General features: G+C 36.9%; 1 protein-coding gene across 1 annotated transcript in view; it reads right to left on the bottom strand.

The window, feature by feature from the left end:
* Window positions 1-14,126, bottom strand: part of LOC121387105 — a 34,198-nt gene that overhangs the window by 10,280 nt on the left and 9,792 nt on the right. The window contains exons 3-6 of the mRNA XM_041518129.1: window positions 11,877-11,945; window positions 10,082-10,336; window positions 7,251-7,376; window positions 6,241-6,331 (exon numbers count right to left, since the gene is read on the bottom strand). Of these exons, the coding sequence (XP_041374063.1) occupies window positions 6,241-6,331; window positions 7,251-7,376; window positions 10,082-10,336; window positions 11,877-11,945 (541 nt within the window). The remainder of the gene's footprint in view (window positions 1-6,240; window positions 6,332-7,250; window positions 7,377-10,081; window positions 10,337-11,876; window positions 11,946-14,126) is intronic.

Genomic DNA, 14,126 nt, shown 5'->3' on the forward strand with positions numbered 1-14,126 from the left:
ATACCACCAGTCCTGTGATTGGTGTTTTGGCTGTAAGAAAAAAACCACTACTTCCATCTGCTCCAAACATGTATGAATTCTATAACCTTTACGTCAGCCAGACGGTAGGACGTGTTTTGTCGGAGCTCCGCCAATCTTAATATCTTCAATATCCTGTTTCTTTTGTTTTAATTTTTAATCAGTTATAATATGTAAATTTCTGTATTAATTCATATATATGTACATGTGAAGAATGCGAGCATACCGTTGCAGTGAAACATCGGTGAAAAAGAAGAGAATTGTTGTTAATGACGAGAATACATGTGGTTCCAACATGGCAGCAAGCCGTTTCTACAGAAGTACACCACAGAAAACGCCAGTCAGTTCTGATTTACATGGGAGTGGACTGCCGACATCTCCAAAACATTGTACTACTGGAAACAATGTTATTGTCAGCGAGCTGCTTTGTTTTGTAATAAACAAAATGGATGTATTACCTCATGATACCATTGTAAAATTGTGTTCTGATGTTTTTACAGATCACGAAGTTGAGGATGCTAAGACAATCTTATTTGACCTTTGCTATAATACGGAAAGTTGTGGACGTATGATAACACGAAAGGGTGTTGAAAAGAAAAAGAATAACATTCATGATATTTTGAATTTGCTGCATAACACTGAACCAGATGATGTGCCATGCTTCGCTGCGAAAGATCTGAATAAACTGCCGCCAATTCTTTTGAAGGAACTTGAAATAATGAAAGGCAGTATTGCCTCTTTGCAAACAGCCCAGATGGCCACTGCTGAGATATGTCGAAGTACATTCCAGAATAAAAAAGATTGTGCATGTTCAGTGGGGTTGGCTGTCGATGTAGGCCAAGAAAATGATGAAGATACTGATATTGTGAGTTCTTCACCCGTGAACGATTGTGTACACGACAGTGGTTTAGAGGCGGAAACAGTCACACCTAGCGACATTAATATCTTGAAACAAAGCCAAAATGTAATAACTGAAAAGGAAGATGGAGAACTAGATGCAAAACAGCTGATACGAAATTGCAAAACCCCTAATAGGCAATCGAGCCCAGTACGACCAGATGAGCCTTTATCTCATGTTACTAGGGAGATGTCTCAACACACAGGGACTGCACGCAGTTTTGCTGATATGGCTGCTGGATTGGCATCTAATGGCATGGAGCTGAATAGAGAAAAGAAAACAAGAAAAGCTGTTCCGCACAGAAGTGGTGTTGATTCAGATGGATTTAAGTTCGTTGGTCCGAAGCGAAAAAAGCCGGTAGTAATAGGAACCGCACAGTCATCGGCACTGTGGGGAGTCAAATCTACACCGGTACCCGTTTTCGTAACCAGATTAGCGCCGGGAACTAAGGAGTCGGACATACTTGATTACGTAAGGTCAGTGCTGGGGATTGATGTCTGGTGTGAAAAACTCAGAACACGATATGACACCTATTCGTCGTTTAAAATCCTTGTTGACTCCAAAAACATCAATAAACTAATGAGTCCTAACGTGTGGCCAGAAGAAGTTTTAGTTCGAAAGTTTTATGTGATACGACATTAGCAAATATCATGAAAGAAGAAATTAAGATATGCTCATACAACTGTCGGTCTCTTAAAACATCGGCGCCAGATATTCATGAATTATGTGATGCTAATGATATATGTTTGTTGCAGGAGCACTGGTTAGCAGACTATGATTTGTCAAAACTCTCTTACATACACGATGATTTTTATGCTCGAGGGGTATCTGCTATGGATACTAGCAGTAATCTACTAGCCGGACGTCCATATGGTGGAGTGGCTATTCTATGGAGGAAGACACTCGGCAGTTTAGTTAATGTGTGTACATATGACGATAGTAGAATAATAGGATTAGAATTAAATTGTGCATCATAGAAAGTACTTATGTTGTGTGTTTACTTACCGACTGATTCGCCTGAAAATTGGGAGGATTACGTCTCGTACCTTGGAGAATTGCATGCCATATCAGAGGAATCCAACACTCCAAATGTGTACATAGTCGGTGATTGGAATGCCAATATTAAGCGGCAGTCAAGGTTTGGTGCTGAATTATATAATATGTGTTCAGAACATGGTTATATATTATCGGATGCTGTTCTTTTAGGTACAGATACGTACACATATATTAGTGAGGTGTATGCGACAACGTCATGGCTAGACCACTGTTTGGCTACTACAGCTGCACACAATGCAATAACTAATATGAATATACTACATGACATTGCGCCATGGGATCATCTGCCATTACAATTCACCATCAGTGTGAACGGTTTGACCAAATGCAATTTAGCCAAAAATCACATACTGCCAAGAACGTCTGTAAACTGGTCAAAAGTTACTGCTAATGATATAAAAACGTATACAGCTGAGTCAGATATTTCCTTGTCTCAAATCTTTTTTCCTAATGATGCAATTTCTTGTAAAACTCCAAACTGCAATATATCTGGTCATCTACATGGTATTGATAGTTTATATAATGAAATTGTTAATGCATTAAAATTGGTATCTCAACATTTGATTAAAGGTAATAGTGACAATCAAAAAAATGTGCCTGGATGGAATAACTACGTAAAAGATCTACATCTCATTGCTCGAGAGGCCTACTTGTTATGGCGAGACAATGGTAAACCTAGAACAGGACTTATATGTGTAAATATGAACAAAACACGTAGGCAGTTTAAATACGCTCTTAGAATGTGTCAAAATGAGAACGATAGAATGAAGGCAGATGCTATAGCACAAAATTTGACCGACATGAACTTTCGTGAATTTTGGAAAAATATTTCTACAGAAAATAATAAACGAACTCTATTGGCAACAACTGGGGAAGAGAATATTGCAGGTTTGTTTAAAGAACATTATAAAGAACTTCTAAATTCTGTGACAGGTCAGCATCATCGAGCATATGTTGAAGAGTATATTGCTAATGATTCAAGTTATGTTGCTGAAATGAACGTAAATCCCAATGAGGTAATGGAGTTCGTTTTTAAACTTAGCAGTGGGAAATCAGCAGGGAATGACGGCCTCTCAGCGGAACACCTCCAATATGCGTCCAAGAGATTATTCGTTCTATTATCAGTTTGTTTCAGTGCCATGCTTGTACACGGACATGTATCTAGTAGTATGACAGATGTTATTCTTGTTCCTATTGTGAAAAACAAAACCGGAAACATAACAGATAAAGGCAATTACCGTCCAATTGCATTAGCAACTGTGATATCAAAAATTATGGAACATGTACTGTTATCACGAACAGACCTGAGTACATCAGACTATCAGTTTGGTTTTAAAAGTGGGACATCCACCGATATGTGTTTATTTGCTTTTAAGGAAGTTATTAACTTTTACATTTCACAAGGTAGTCCTGTGTATGTTTGCTTGTTGGATGCGAAAAAAGCCTTTGACCGAGTAAATCACTGGACATTATATATGACACTTTTGAAAAAAGGCGTGCCTATTTTTGTAGTTCGCTTTCTCAAAGCATGGTATTTAACCCAATTGTTTAGTGTAAAATGGGGTGCATATATCTCCTGTAAGTTTAATGTAACAAATGGCGTCCGTCAAGGTGGGGTAATGTCACCCTTATTATTTAATATATATATTGATGACCTTAACCTACAGTTGTCAAAATGTGCAGTTGGGTGTAATGTTGGTGGGGTGTTTCTAAATAACTTCAGTTTTGCTGATGATATGTCACTTCTTTGCCCATCTATTTCTGCATTAAGAAAAATGTTAACGATTTGCGAGAAATTTGCAGAAGATTATGATATTATATATAATACAATGAAAACTGTTTGTATGTGTATTGAGCCAGAAACTCTGAAGTTGATCAATGTGCCTTCGATATATTTGTGTGGTGATGTACTGTGATGCACAAAAAACAACAAACAAACAATAACAGCATCCACCATTATTTCAGAGCACCGCCTCATTTTGTTGTTCTATAGGACCAGCCTCGGTGGTGCAGTGGTTAAGCCATGGGGCTACAGGCTGGTAGGTACATGGTTGGCAGCCCAGTACCGACTCCAACACAAAGGGAGTTCCTAAGGGTTCAGTTGGTAGGTGTATGGCCACTACACCCTCTTCTCTCTCACTATCCACTAACCAACGAACAACTAATCCACTGTCCAGGACAGCTGTGTGCACAGGACAGCGTGCTTGAACGTTAATTGGATATAAGAATGAAACTAAGTTGAAATGAAATGGAATGTTGTTATATAAATGGCAGCATTCCACTTGCACAAACCTGTCGTTCGCAGAACTCACTGACAAGGTCAGAGTGTGCGTCCTAAACACGCTAAACATTGTCCTATATCCATGACATTTGCACATTTATTATCGGAAGACTGGTGAACATCCATAGGTGCAATTATAAATCTGAACGACAAAATCGTAATACAAGATCAGTGTCTTATCTCTGAACAATGCAGAGTCAAATCGACATTAATTTGGCAAACTAGTGGTTGATTCCATGAATTCCTATCTAGTGCCAATGTATTGAGGTGAACAGCCACTCGCGAGGATATCTTTTACTACACAATACATCCTCCCTGCACCGCTCAGAGGACCATCACTCCATAATTGTTTACTAAAGTATAAAACCACTATCACCTAATAGAGCTCATTAGAATAATATGCACTGTGTGATGACATGGACCTATGAATCACTATCATAACAGTAATGATATCAGGTGTTCGCGAAAGGTGGGCAATTCTTGCCCCAGCGGTGGCACCCCTCATGTGTACTGCCACCACAGCTGTGAAGTCTGTCATGTCTTCTAAAACTTCAAAATGTGGAATAGCATCAGCCATCATTTTCATCAGTGATGCATCGTATTTAGTAGGTATAGCCTCCTTGATGAAATAACTTTTCTCACAGAATGATCTGGCGTTGTTTATGAATCTGCATGCAGTGAGCATGCCCTAAGGTATCTTAGATGTTGCGATAAGTAGACACCGGAAACTGGATCAGAAGTTTCGTTGATTTAGAACGTAATAGTTTATTAGAAACAGATATAAACGCAAAACGTTAATGCAACGTTAATGTCGCCCTATCTCCCTTTTTTATCGTAAAGGCGGGACAAACCAAAAATCACAAGAAAATTCAAACTAACGCATATTGTAATCATGTTCAAACACTATTGTAAGTATTAATTGTCAACACCTACTTTAATTAATTATTTGCTACACATATTGTTATTAATCATTTTAAATCTCTATTGTAAGTAATCATTTCCAGGCCACATTGTAATTAATCATTTTCAACGCATATTTTTCGTAAAAGCGGGACAAACAAAACTGACAAAAACTCAAAGCAAGACATTCTAGTATTGTAATTAATAATTTTCAACCACTTTTTAATTCGTAATTTTCAACCCGTATTATAATTAATAATTTTCAACCCTTATTATAATTAATCAAGTTCAACCACTATTGTAATTAATCACGTTCAACCACTATTATAATTAATCATATTCTACATCTATTGTTATTAATAATTTTCAAATTAGCTTAGATTAGTAACTGGTTTATCGTGTTCATATACCACTAGGGTTTCGAACACGCCTATCCCGAGTCCGCCCTCTGATATGATCGGGGGTCTGACTTGGGATAGGGATAACGTAACAAATAGGGTCCATTTTGAAATTTTGAATATTATACAAAAGTATAAAAAAGGGAAAATTGGGGTTAACAAATTTTGGCTGCGCCCTTAAAGAAAAATATTAACATTCCTAACCTATATAAATTATTAATATAATATAATTTCGACGCAAATTTAGATGGGCTGGCCTAAAATTAATAATAATTATTGAACAGTATTAATTAAGCTCATAATATTTTAAAGAGTGGTGTGACCAGGTGACGGTTGGGAGGAAGGGAAGTCCAACCCTACACAAACCGTAAGGCCAAACCACCTATGCCTATGGCCCCAAATAATGCCCAACTCCCGCTATCCCATCCCCCACCCCCACCGTGTCCACCGCAGTTCAGTCCAATCCTGGCAGCCTATTGTGTTTAGTAATTTTCAACACCTATGGCAATCAACAATTTCCAACCTCTATTGTCAATAATCATGTTCAACACCTATTGTGATTAGTAATTTTTAAAATCTATTGTAATTAATATTTGTATCCCTATTTTAACTAATCATTATTATTCACTATGGTAATTAATAATGTTCAAAACTATTGTAATTAATAATTTTCAACAAGCAAACTTTACCTGGAAGTGTGGCGCTAGGATCCACCAAGCGCCATTGTTTCCGCGATGTCTGATCATGAGACAGGTCCGCTTTGCTTTGGTGTGTGTTAGTCTGAAAATAATGTATATACATAATTACCATATAACATATTATACACAGAGAGAGGACACACACACACACACACAAACACACACAGACACACACACACACACACACACATACATATATTAATATATATACATATATATATATATATATATATATATATATACATATATATATATAATCATCGATCTTGCTAAAACGTGTCCCCCTCCCCACCCCACCCACTCCATATGCCAGTGGAAAGGTATTTATTGTAGGTGACCTAAATAGTCATACTCAAACAAGAAGTGATTTCATTGAAAAGGATAATTTGCATCATTTAATTCGTAGTAAGCTATTTGCTTATGTTAAAGGGGCATTCCTGAGTTTGCTGCAAGTTTTAAGATGTTATCTATTAACAAAGACTTTTTAACAATTGTAATTAAATATCAAATATATTTTGTTTCATGAAATATTAGTGTCTGTATATTAAGCATGTTTCTGATCGTTCTAATATTTGTACTGGGTTAAATTTCATTTTATATACTGAGTCCAATTAAAAACTTCACAACCGTTTCATCTTGGCTAATTAGAAAATATGACAGAAGAACGTGTTAAATAAGGTATTTTTTGTTGTATGACGTCCAAAGAAAGAATAGGAATAAATGTTGAGTCAAAACAATCTGTTCGATGTGCCCACATCATTCATCAAAACCACAAACAGTGAAAATGGTAATTCACAAGCAGGGTCGTCTGATGAAATGACAGGTTCAGTAGCGCGTATGCCCTCCATGTTTACCCACAACTGCAAGTTAACGCCTCCTCATTGATTGCCTGATGCGTGTAAAGACTGCATTAGGGACACGGCGCCATTTAGCACTAATGAGACACCAAGTTCCTGCAAGGTCTGTGGATGGTTCATGTGGGTGCACAGGCGTCTTCCCACCACATTCAAGACGTGCCTGGTGAGATTCAAATCGGGCGACCTTGAAGGCCAATCCGTGACAATGATGCCCGCGTTCCTCAGGTAACCCCTTGTCAAGATGGCCGTGTGGGGTCTGGCGTTGTCATGCTGAAAGACCAGGCCTGGATCATGAGTTGCTATGAAGAGCACAAGTTCCTATACCTGCACCTGGTCTCGATATGCAGCAGCGTTGAGGTTGTCATTGATGATAAAAATGTTTTTCGTTGTGTCAGACTACTGTGGGCAAGTAACGATGAAAACACGTGAAAACACGTGTGCTATTTTGGTCACGTGACCAGTGGCACGTTTAAACCACCTTAGCCTCAATGATGCTGTGCACGTGCTATGGGGCGGGTCACGTGGGCTGTGATGCGCTTCAAATAGAGTGTAGACATTGCCATTACAATATTCATTCCTGACAAATACCTGATTTCAACACTCATTAACTGTATTCCAATTTTAGATTGTAAAGTTTTTTAATTTCCTAAAATATGTGTGGGTTTTCCTACGTACGAAATTATTTGAAGACAAAGTCCAGGTTGTGCTTCTTACAATTATTAAGACAGCCAAAACACATTGAATAAACAGCAAATGATAATCTAAAGAAAATATATTTAATATGTAAGTTGAATCGTAGGAATATTTTATTAGTCTGCTGTGACCCGATCAGCTGGTATCGAAACTGTCATGAATTAAAGGAATACTATTGCTATTATTTAAATGCCGTTAGAGTTTTTAATAGAACTAGTTAGAAAATCACCAGCTTTTAAATTAAACAAAGGTATAATGATTTAGAACAACAAAGGACTCGAAACTATTTACGTACTGAAGGTGATATGCTTGATCGTTTTAGAAAAACTAATCCCAAACAATTCTATTCTAGGTTTACAAAAGGAAGAAATCTATTTGAAATAGTATTCAGTTGCAAACATTCATGGAACACTTTTATTTGTTGGCATCAGATGATAAACTATTTTCGTTTATTAAAAATGATAATATGTTGAATGAAGTTGAGAAAACTATTACAATTCAAGAAATGGAAATGGCCATATATAATTTAAAAAAAAAAAAAAAGCCAACGGTAGTCTTGGTATTATTAATGAATATTTTATTGAATATATATACTTTTTAATACCAATATTATTTAAGATATTTAATTGTGTGTTAACAATTGGTTATGGTCCAAGGAGTTGGTCTACTGCTGTAGTTGTGCCAATTTTTTTTTAAGTTATATTTTGGACACAAATAATTATAGAAGAATTAGTGTAGGTAGTTGCTTTGGAAAATTGTTTACATCCATTATTAACCAGAGACTTTTGTCATGGTCTATAGATAGTGACATTATTACAGACATTATAACACCGAAGACACCACCAGCTCAGGCCCCTGTAGACTCAGATACCAAGGACAAGGCAACACAGCTGGACAGAATAGTGAACGAAGAATTACAGCACCTCTCTGGTGGAAGCGCTTTCGAGCTGCATTCCATCAAGTTCCCAACCGGCAAGTCGGGACTAGTCGTCACTCAACGCCGAGGAGATGTCTACCGCCAAGCGATCCTGATCAGCGAAATGAATAGCCACATCATTCATCGGATCATCAAGGCTCTCTTCGGCGACGACTACGGAAGCGTCATCAGCCACTTACAACATCAGAAATGGAAGCGCTTCATCCTCCGATTTGCTGCGAATCCGCTCATCAGCTCGTTAGCCAGCCTTTCCTAGGGCAGGTAACCTCCTTGTTTGTACTTAGTCGGACGTTAAATTTTTGGGCCGTTGTTCAAAATTTTATGATTATTTTTTTGTAAACAGTCTGACGCACTTTACTTTGGCAGCCCGTCTAAATTGCTGAAATCACCTTAAAAACTTTTTTGAACGAGCACTCTAATTTTATTTTTGGACTTAAGTTTTTGTCCAGACATAAGTCGAATGATCATCTCTTTTAGCTTTAGGTCTTGGACCTAACTACTGCATTTGTATTGGAAATTCTTCCCACATCATACGTACCCCCCCACCCCACCCCCACCCCGCTCCCTCCCCACACACATACCCCATCCTGGCCTGGACTTAGTCACTAGTGATATCAGAGGTTACGTCCGTGACAGGCGTGTGCGAAACCTTCGTAGTATATGCGCACGTTAAACTTTTATCTGACCTGACCTGATCTTTCTTATTTATACAGTGGACTCTGCCAAAACCGGCATCGGTCGGGACTGTTCATATATGCCGGTTTAGACAGATTTCATTCAGAGTTACGGTTCTTGTCAACCTAAACGATCGTTGTTAATTACTATGCTGTTATTAATTAACAGACTACTTCGAAATCAGGATACATATTTTAAAAATTTCTGCTGATGTTAAGTTTTCACCAGACTATTTTATAGACTTCAAAATGTTGTCACATTCACCTCACCAGTTCGGATGCTGCAGGTTTCGTCTTGTCTGTTGTAGTACCAAGCTTTACATGAATTTGGGTCTCTGGCGCAAGACATGGCACACACAATATTTCCGACTGTACGTTTGGGATAGATTTTGTGTACGCAAAAGGACCTGTGCTGATGTTAAGTTTTCACGTGACTATTTTATAGACTTCAAAATGTTGTCACACTCACCTCTCCAGTTCGGATGCTGCAGGTTTCGTCTTGTCTGTTATAGTACCAGGCTTTACATGAATCTGGGTCTCTGGCGCAAGACATGGCACACGATATTTCCGACTGTACCTTTGGGATAGATTTTGTGTATGCAAAAGGACCTGTGTTGATGTTAAGTTTTCACGTGACTGTTTTATAGACTTCAAAATGTTGTCACACTCACCTCTCCAGTTCGGATGCTGCAGGTTTCGTCTTGTCTGTTGTAGTACCAGGCTTTACATGAATCTGGGTCTCTGGCGCAAGACGCGCCACACGATATTTCCGACTGTACATTTGGGATATATTTTATGTACGCAAAACGACCTGTGCTGATGTCTTCAGCCCGATAAATATGTGTCTGGAACCCATCAATGTTGCGCCCACAAATATAGATCAGCAACCAGACCACAAGGTTTGATATCAAACGTTTCATGGTGATCTGTAAATAGTACATTATCATCCGGGGAAAATAAAATAAATCTTTTTAGACTATTCTATATGAAATGTTTATAAATATTTAAGTTAGGTTACCACCTGTGAACAACGAACAATACGCGACGGCTATGTGTGTTGTTGACAGTGTGCTTCATGCTTCTTGCTTCATAATCATCATCATCATCAACATCATCAACATCGACATCATCATCATCTTCTTCATCATCGCCAGTACACTGATACTGATGATGGTCATCATCATCATTATCATCATAATCATCACCACTACCATCAGCATCAACTATCAGCAACATCATACACAACAACTTCAACTTACTTTTAGACAATGAATAAGAAAACGAAAAAGAAAATATACTTACGTGTGATAAGCCAAAAAAAAACGTTCATCTGAATTCTAATATGCAGAGTATGAGAATAATATTAAAACTTAGACATTCAGTTCCCGTAAATCATTCAGACTAATTTCCATAGATAAGACAGACGAACTTGAAATCATAAATAAACCAAAAGAAACTGTTTATCTGAGTTCTAATAGTCAGAGTATGAGAACAATATTAAAACTTAGACATTCAACTCCCATAAATCATTCACACCAATTTCCATAGATAAGACGGACGGACTTGAAATGATATGAACATACAATATGTATGGTCCAGTAAAAGCTATCTTCTAACAAGGGAACGCCCACCTGAGGTACTTGCGTCGCAAGATCGATCCACATCGGTGAATCCATTCAACTGACTGGTCATGTTTTTCTCATTCCAACTGGTGCACCACAACTGGCCAAAGGCCGTGACATGTGATTTGCTGTCTGTTTTCTTTTATTGAACGTATGACATTGGTGACTTGGTCACCACTTGGGAGCAGCCAATGTAGGTCTTGAAATTGTTGCCACACGTACGATTGTAAACAACTATGTGTTATGAAAAATAACACATGGTCTTCTAACCAACGGGTGTGAAAAAATAAATTTCATAAAATAGTGTCTACACTCTTTGTTACGGGCAGAAGTTTTGTGTATATAAAAAGGCTTGTCCTTACATCATTGTTTCTTATGTATAACAACACTAAGGTTAAAGGTCTTTTTAACGACACCACTAGAGCACAGCGGTCTATTAATCATCGATTGTTGTATCTCAAACATTCTGTCACCTTTTACATATATTCTTAGATAGGAAACCAATACATTTTCCCCCACTGATATGCAACATAACATATACCACGTCCTTTGATATACCAGTCGTGGTACACTGGCTAAAACGAAAAATAGCCCAATGGGCCACCGACGAGCATTAAGCACAACAACATTACTAATGCAACATAAATAGTAGCTACTTTCAGTTCATGCCTCATCTATGACGTTATTTTGTTCATCTTCTTTTTTCTTTCTTTTCTTAAGGTTAGCGTGCAAGGCAGTACAAGTAAGTTCCGTCATTACCACACGGTCTATGATATTTATATGAGAGTAAACTCGTTTTCTTAAGGTTAGCGTGCAAGGCAGTACAAGTAAGTTCCGTCATTACCAGACGTTCTATGATATTTATATGAGAGTAACCTCGTTTTCTGTCTTCGGAAAATTCTACTCCAAGAGTCTGAAATATGAATATTAACAGAGGTTGAAAAACAAAACCCACCTCACCAATATCCGACGTCTGAAGGAAGTGGAATTTTCAGTCGGACATCTAGTCTACAGCAATTAAATTGTCAATACAATGACAACATTTTCAATTTGCAAACTATTATAATGTAATCGAACAATATAGCATGTATCTCGTATTTGCATTAAAATTAGTTTCCGTCTCCATCAATCAATCACAATGTTTCGGCTATTTCCGTAATAGTAAATGCCATTTACGAGATTGGCCTGCATGGTCGCAAATGTGTACCAGTGAGTATCAGAGTTGTGTATCAGTTTTAATTTAACTTATATGTCTAACAGCAAACGATTTTGATTGTGTTCATTTCATTGGCTGTGGGGAGTCCTCATCACCGTGGAGCAGAAAATTGCATTAATTGTTTCTACTTCTATCTGAATACGTTTGATTTCCTTCGAATTTCTTATTAATATTGCTAGTATTTCAGCACAGATTATAAAGTTATACCGGGTATGGTGAAAGAGGGTTACCTTGTCTACAGCCCATTTGCAGTTTAAAGTTTTCAGATAGGAATCCATTTTGTATTATTCTAGATTCAGAGTTGTTATAAAATATTTTTATCCATTGTTTATTGATGATTTGAAATTTAAAAATATCCAAAGCTTCTACAATAAAATCCCAAGAAACTGAAGTCTACTAGGAGTAAGAGTCCAGGGATTTTGTATACTTTAGAATATTGCATTATATCATATATGAGTCTAATATCTTCGCTTATGTATCTACCTTTAATGAAGTCAGTTTGGTCTTTAGCAATTAATTTATCCAATATTGTTTTAACCCTTTCTGCAATGCATCCAGTAGCTATTTTATATACACAATTTAGCTAAGTAGTTGGTCTCTAATTTTTAAGGAACTGTTATGGCTTATTTAGCTTTGGTATACAGGTAATTATTCCTAATTTGAGGGTATTTGACATATCTTATATATCATACCTGTGATTAATGGATCTAACAATAAAGTTTCCTAAGTCTAGCCAAAAAGAATTAAAGAATTCTGCAGAAAAGCCATCTGAGGCTGAACTCTTTTAATGTTTCACGCTTTTAAGAAATTTCAATGCTTTAGAACACTTAACTTTTTCTCCCAATGCATCTGCTTCTTCTTCTTACAGTTTAATTTTATTGATAGTTCTCACATGTCTAAAATATGCATCCATCTTTGATTTATTATTATCCGGTTTAGAATATAATTTTTAATAAACATTTCTTGTTTCTTCTAAAATTTGTTTTGGATCGACTATTATCTTACCACTGTTTGCTTTGTTTTCTAAATCATTTAATACATCTCTTCTTTTTTCAGATACTCCCAAACCTCTCTGTAGGCGTGCGTGCATGCGTGCGTGCATGCGTGTGTGTGTGTGTGTGTGTGTGTTATTTCTCCGATTTCGTCTACCTACTGATTTCTTACCAATTAAGGAAAGTAAATAATCAAGTATACGCAGGTAACAAAGGACATGTTTCATTTAAATGTGCCTATTGCAACTGGATTGGGTTTTCTCTTTTCAACAAGTGCACCACAACTGGTCAAATGCTGTAGTATGTGCTTTTCTCTCTGGGAAAGTGCATATAAAAGATCCCTTGCAGCTAACGGGGACATGTAGCGGGTTTCCTCTGATGACTACGAGTCAGAATTATCAAATGTTTGACATCCAATAGCCGACGATTAATTAATCAATGTGCTCAAGTTCAAGTTCTTTATTGCTTTAAGTTTTTACAACTTATCAGCATAATACAATGTACAGCAAAATAATAAATATATACAGGATTATGGAGGAGAGTGATTTAGTAAACAATAATAATATTAATAATAATAATAACAATAATAATAATAATAATAATAATAATTAATTAATTAAGATTCTATTGACTTACATTATTTAATACATATAAGTCATTATTAAGTATACTGAGAGAGACATGTATTATTGCTTTAATATGCATGTAATCGAATAGTACTATACTGAATAAATAGAAGTAATGTTAATATTAACCAATTTGCTCCAATAGCTGATCTCTAACGGCATTTGCTCTAAATAAATATTTTCCGAGATTATTAAGTTCTTTAGCATTGTCAGACGCTAATTGCTGGGTAAGTTTTAAAATGCTTGGACGTCTATGGTAA

The sequence above is a fragment of the Gigantopelta aegis genome, chromosome 13 (genome assembly GCF_016097555.1).
Source record: "Gigantopelta aegis isolate Gae_Host chromosome 13, Gae_host_genome, whole genome shotgun sequence".
Taxonomy (NCBI): domain Eukaryota; kingdom Metazoa; phylum Mollusca; class Gastropoda; order Neomphalida; family Peltospiridae; genus Gigantopelta; species Gigantopelta aegis.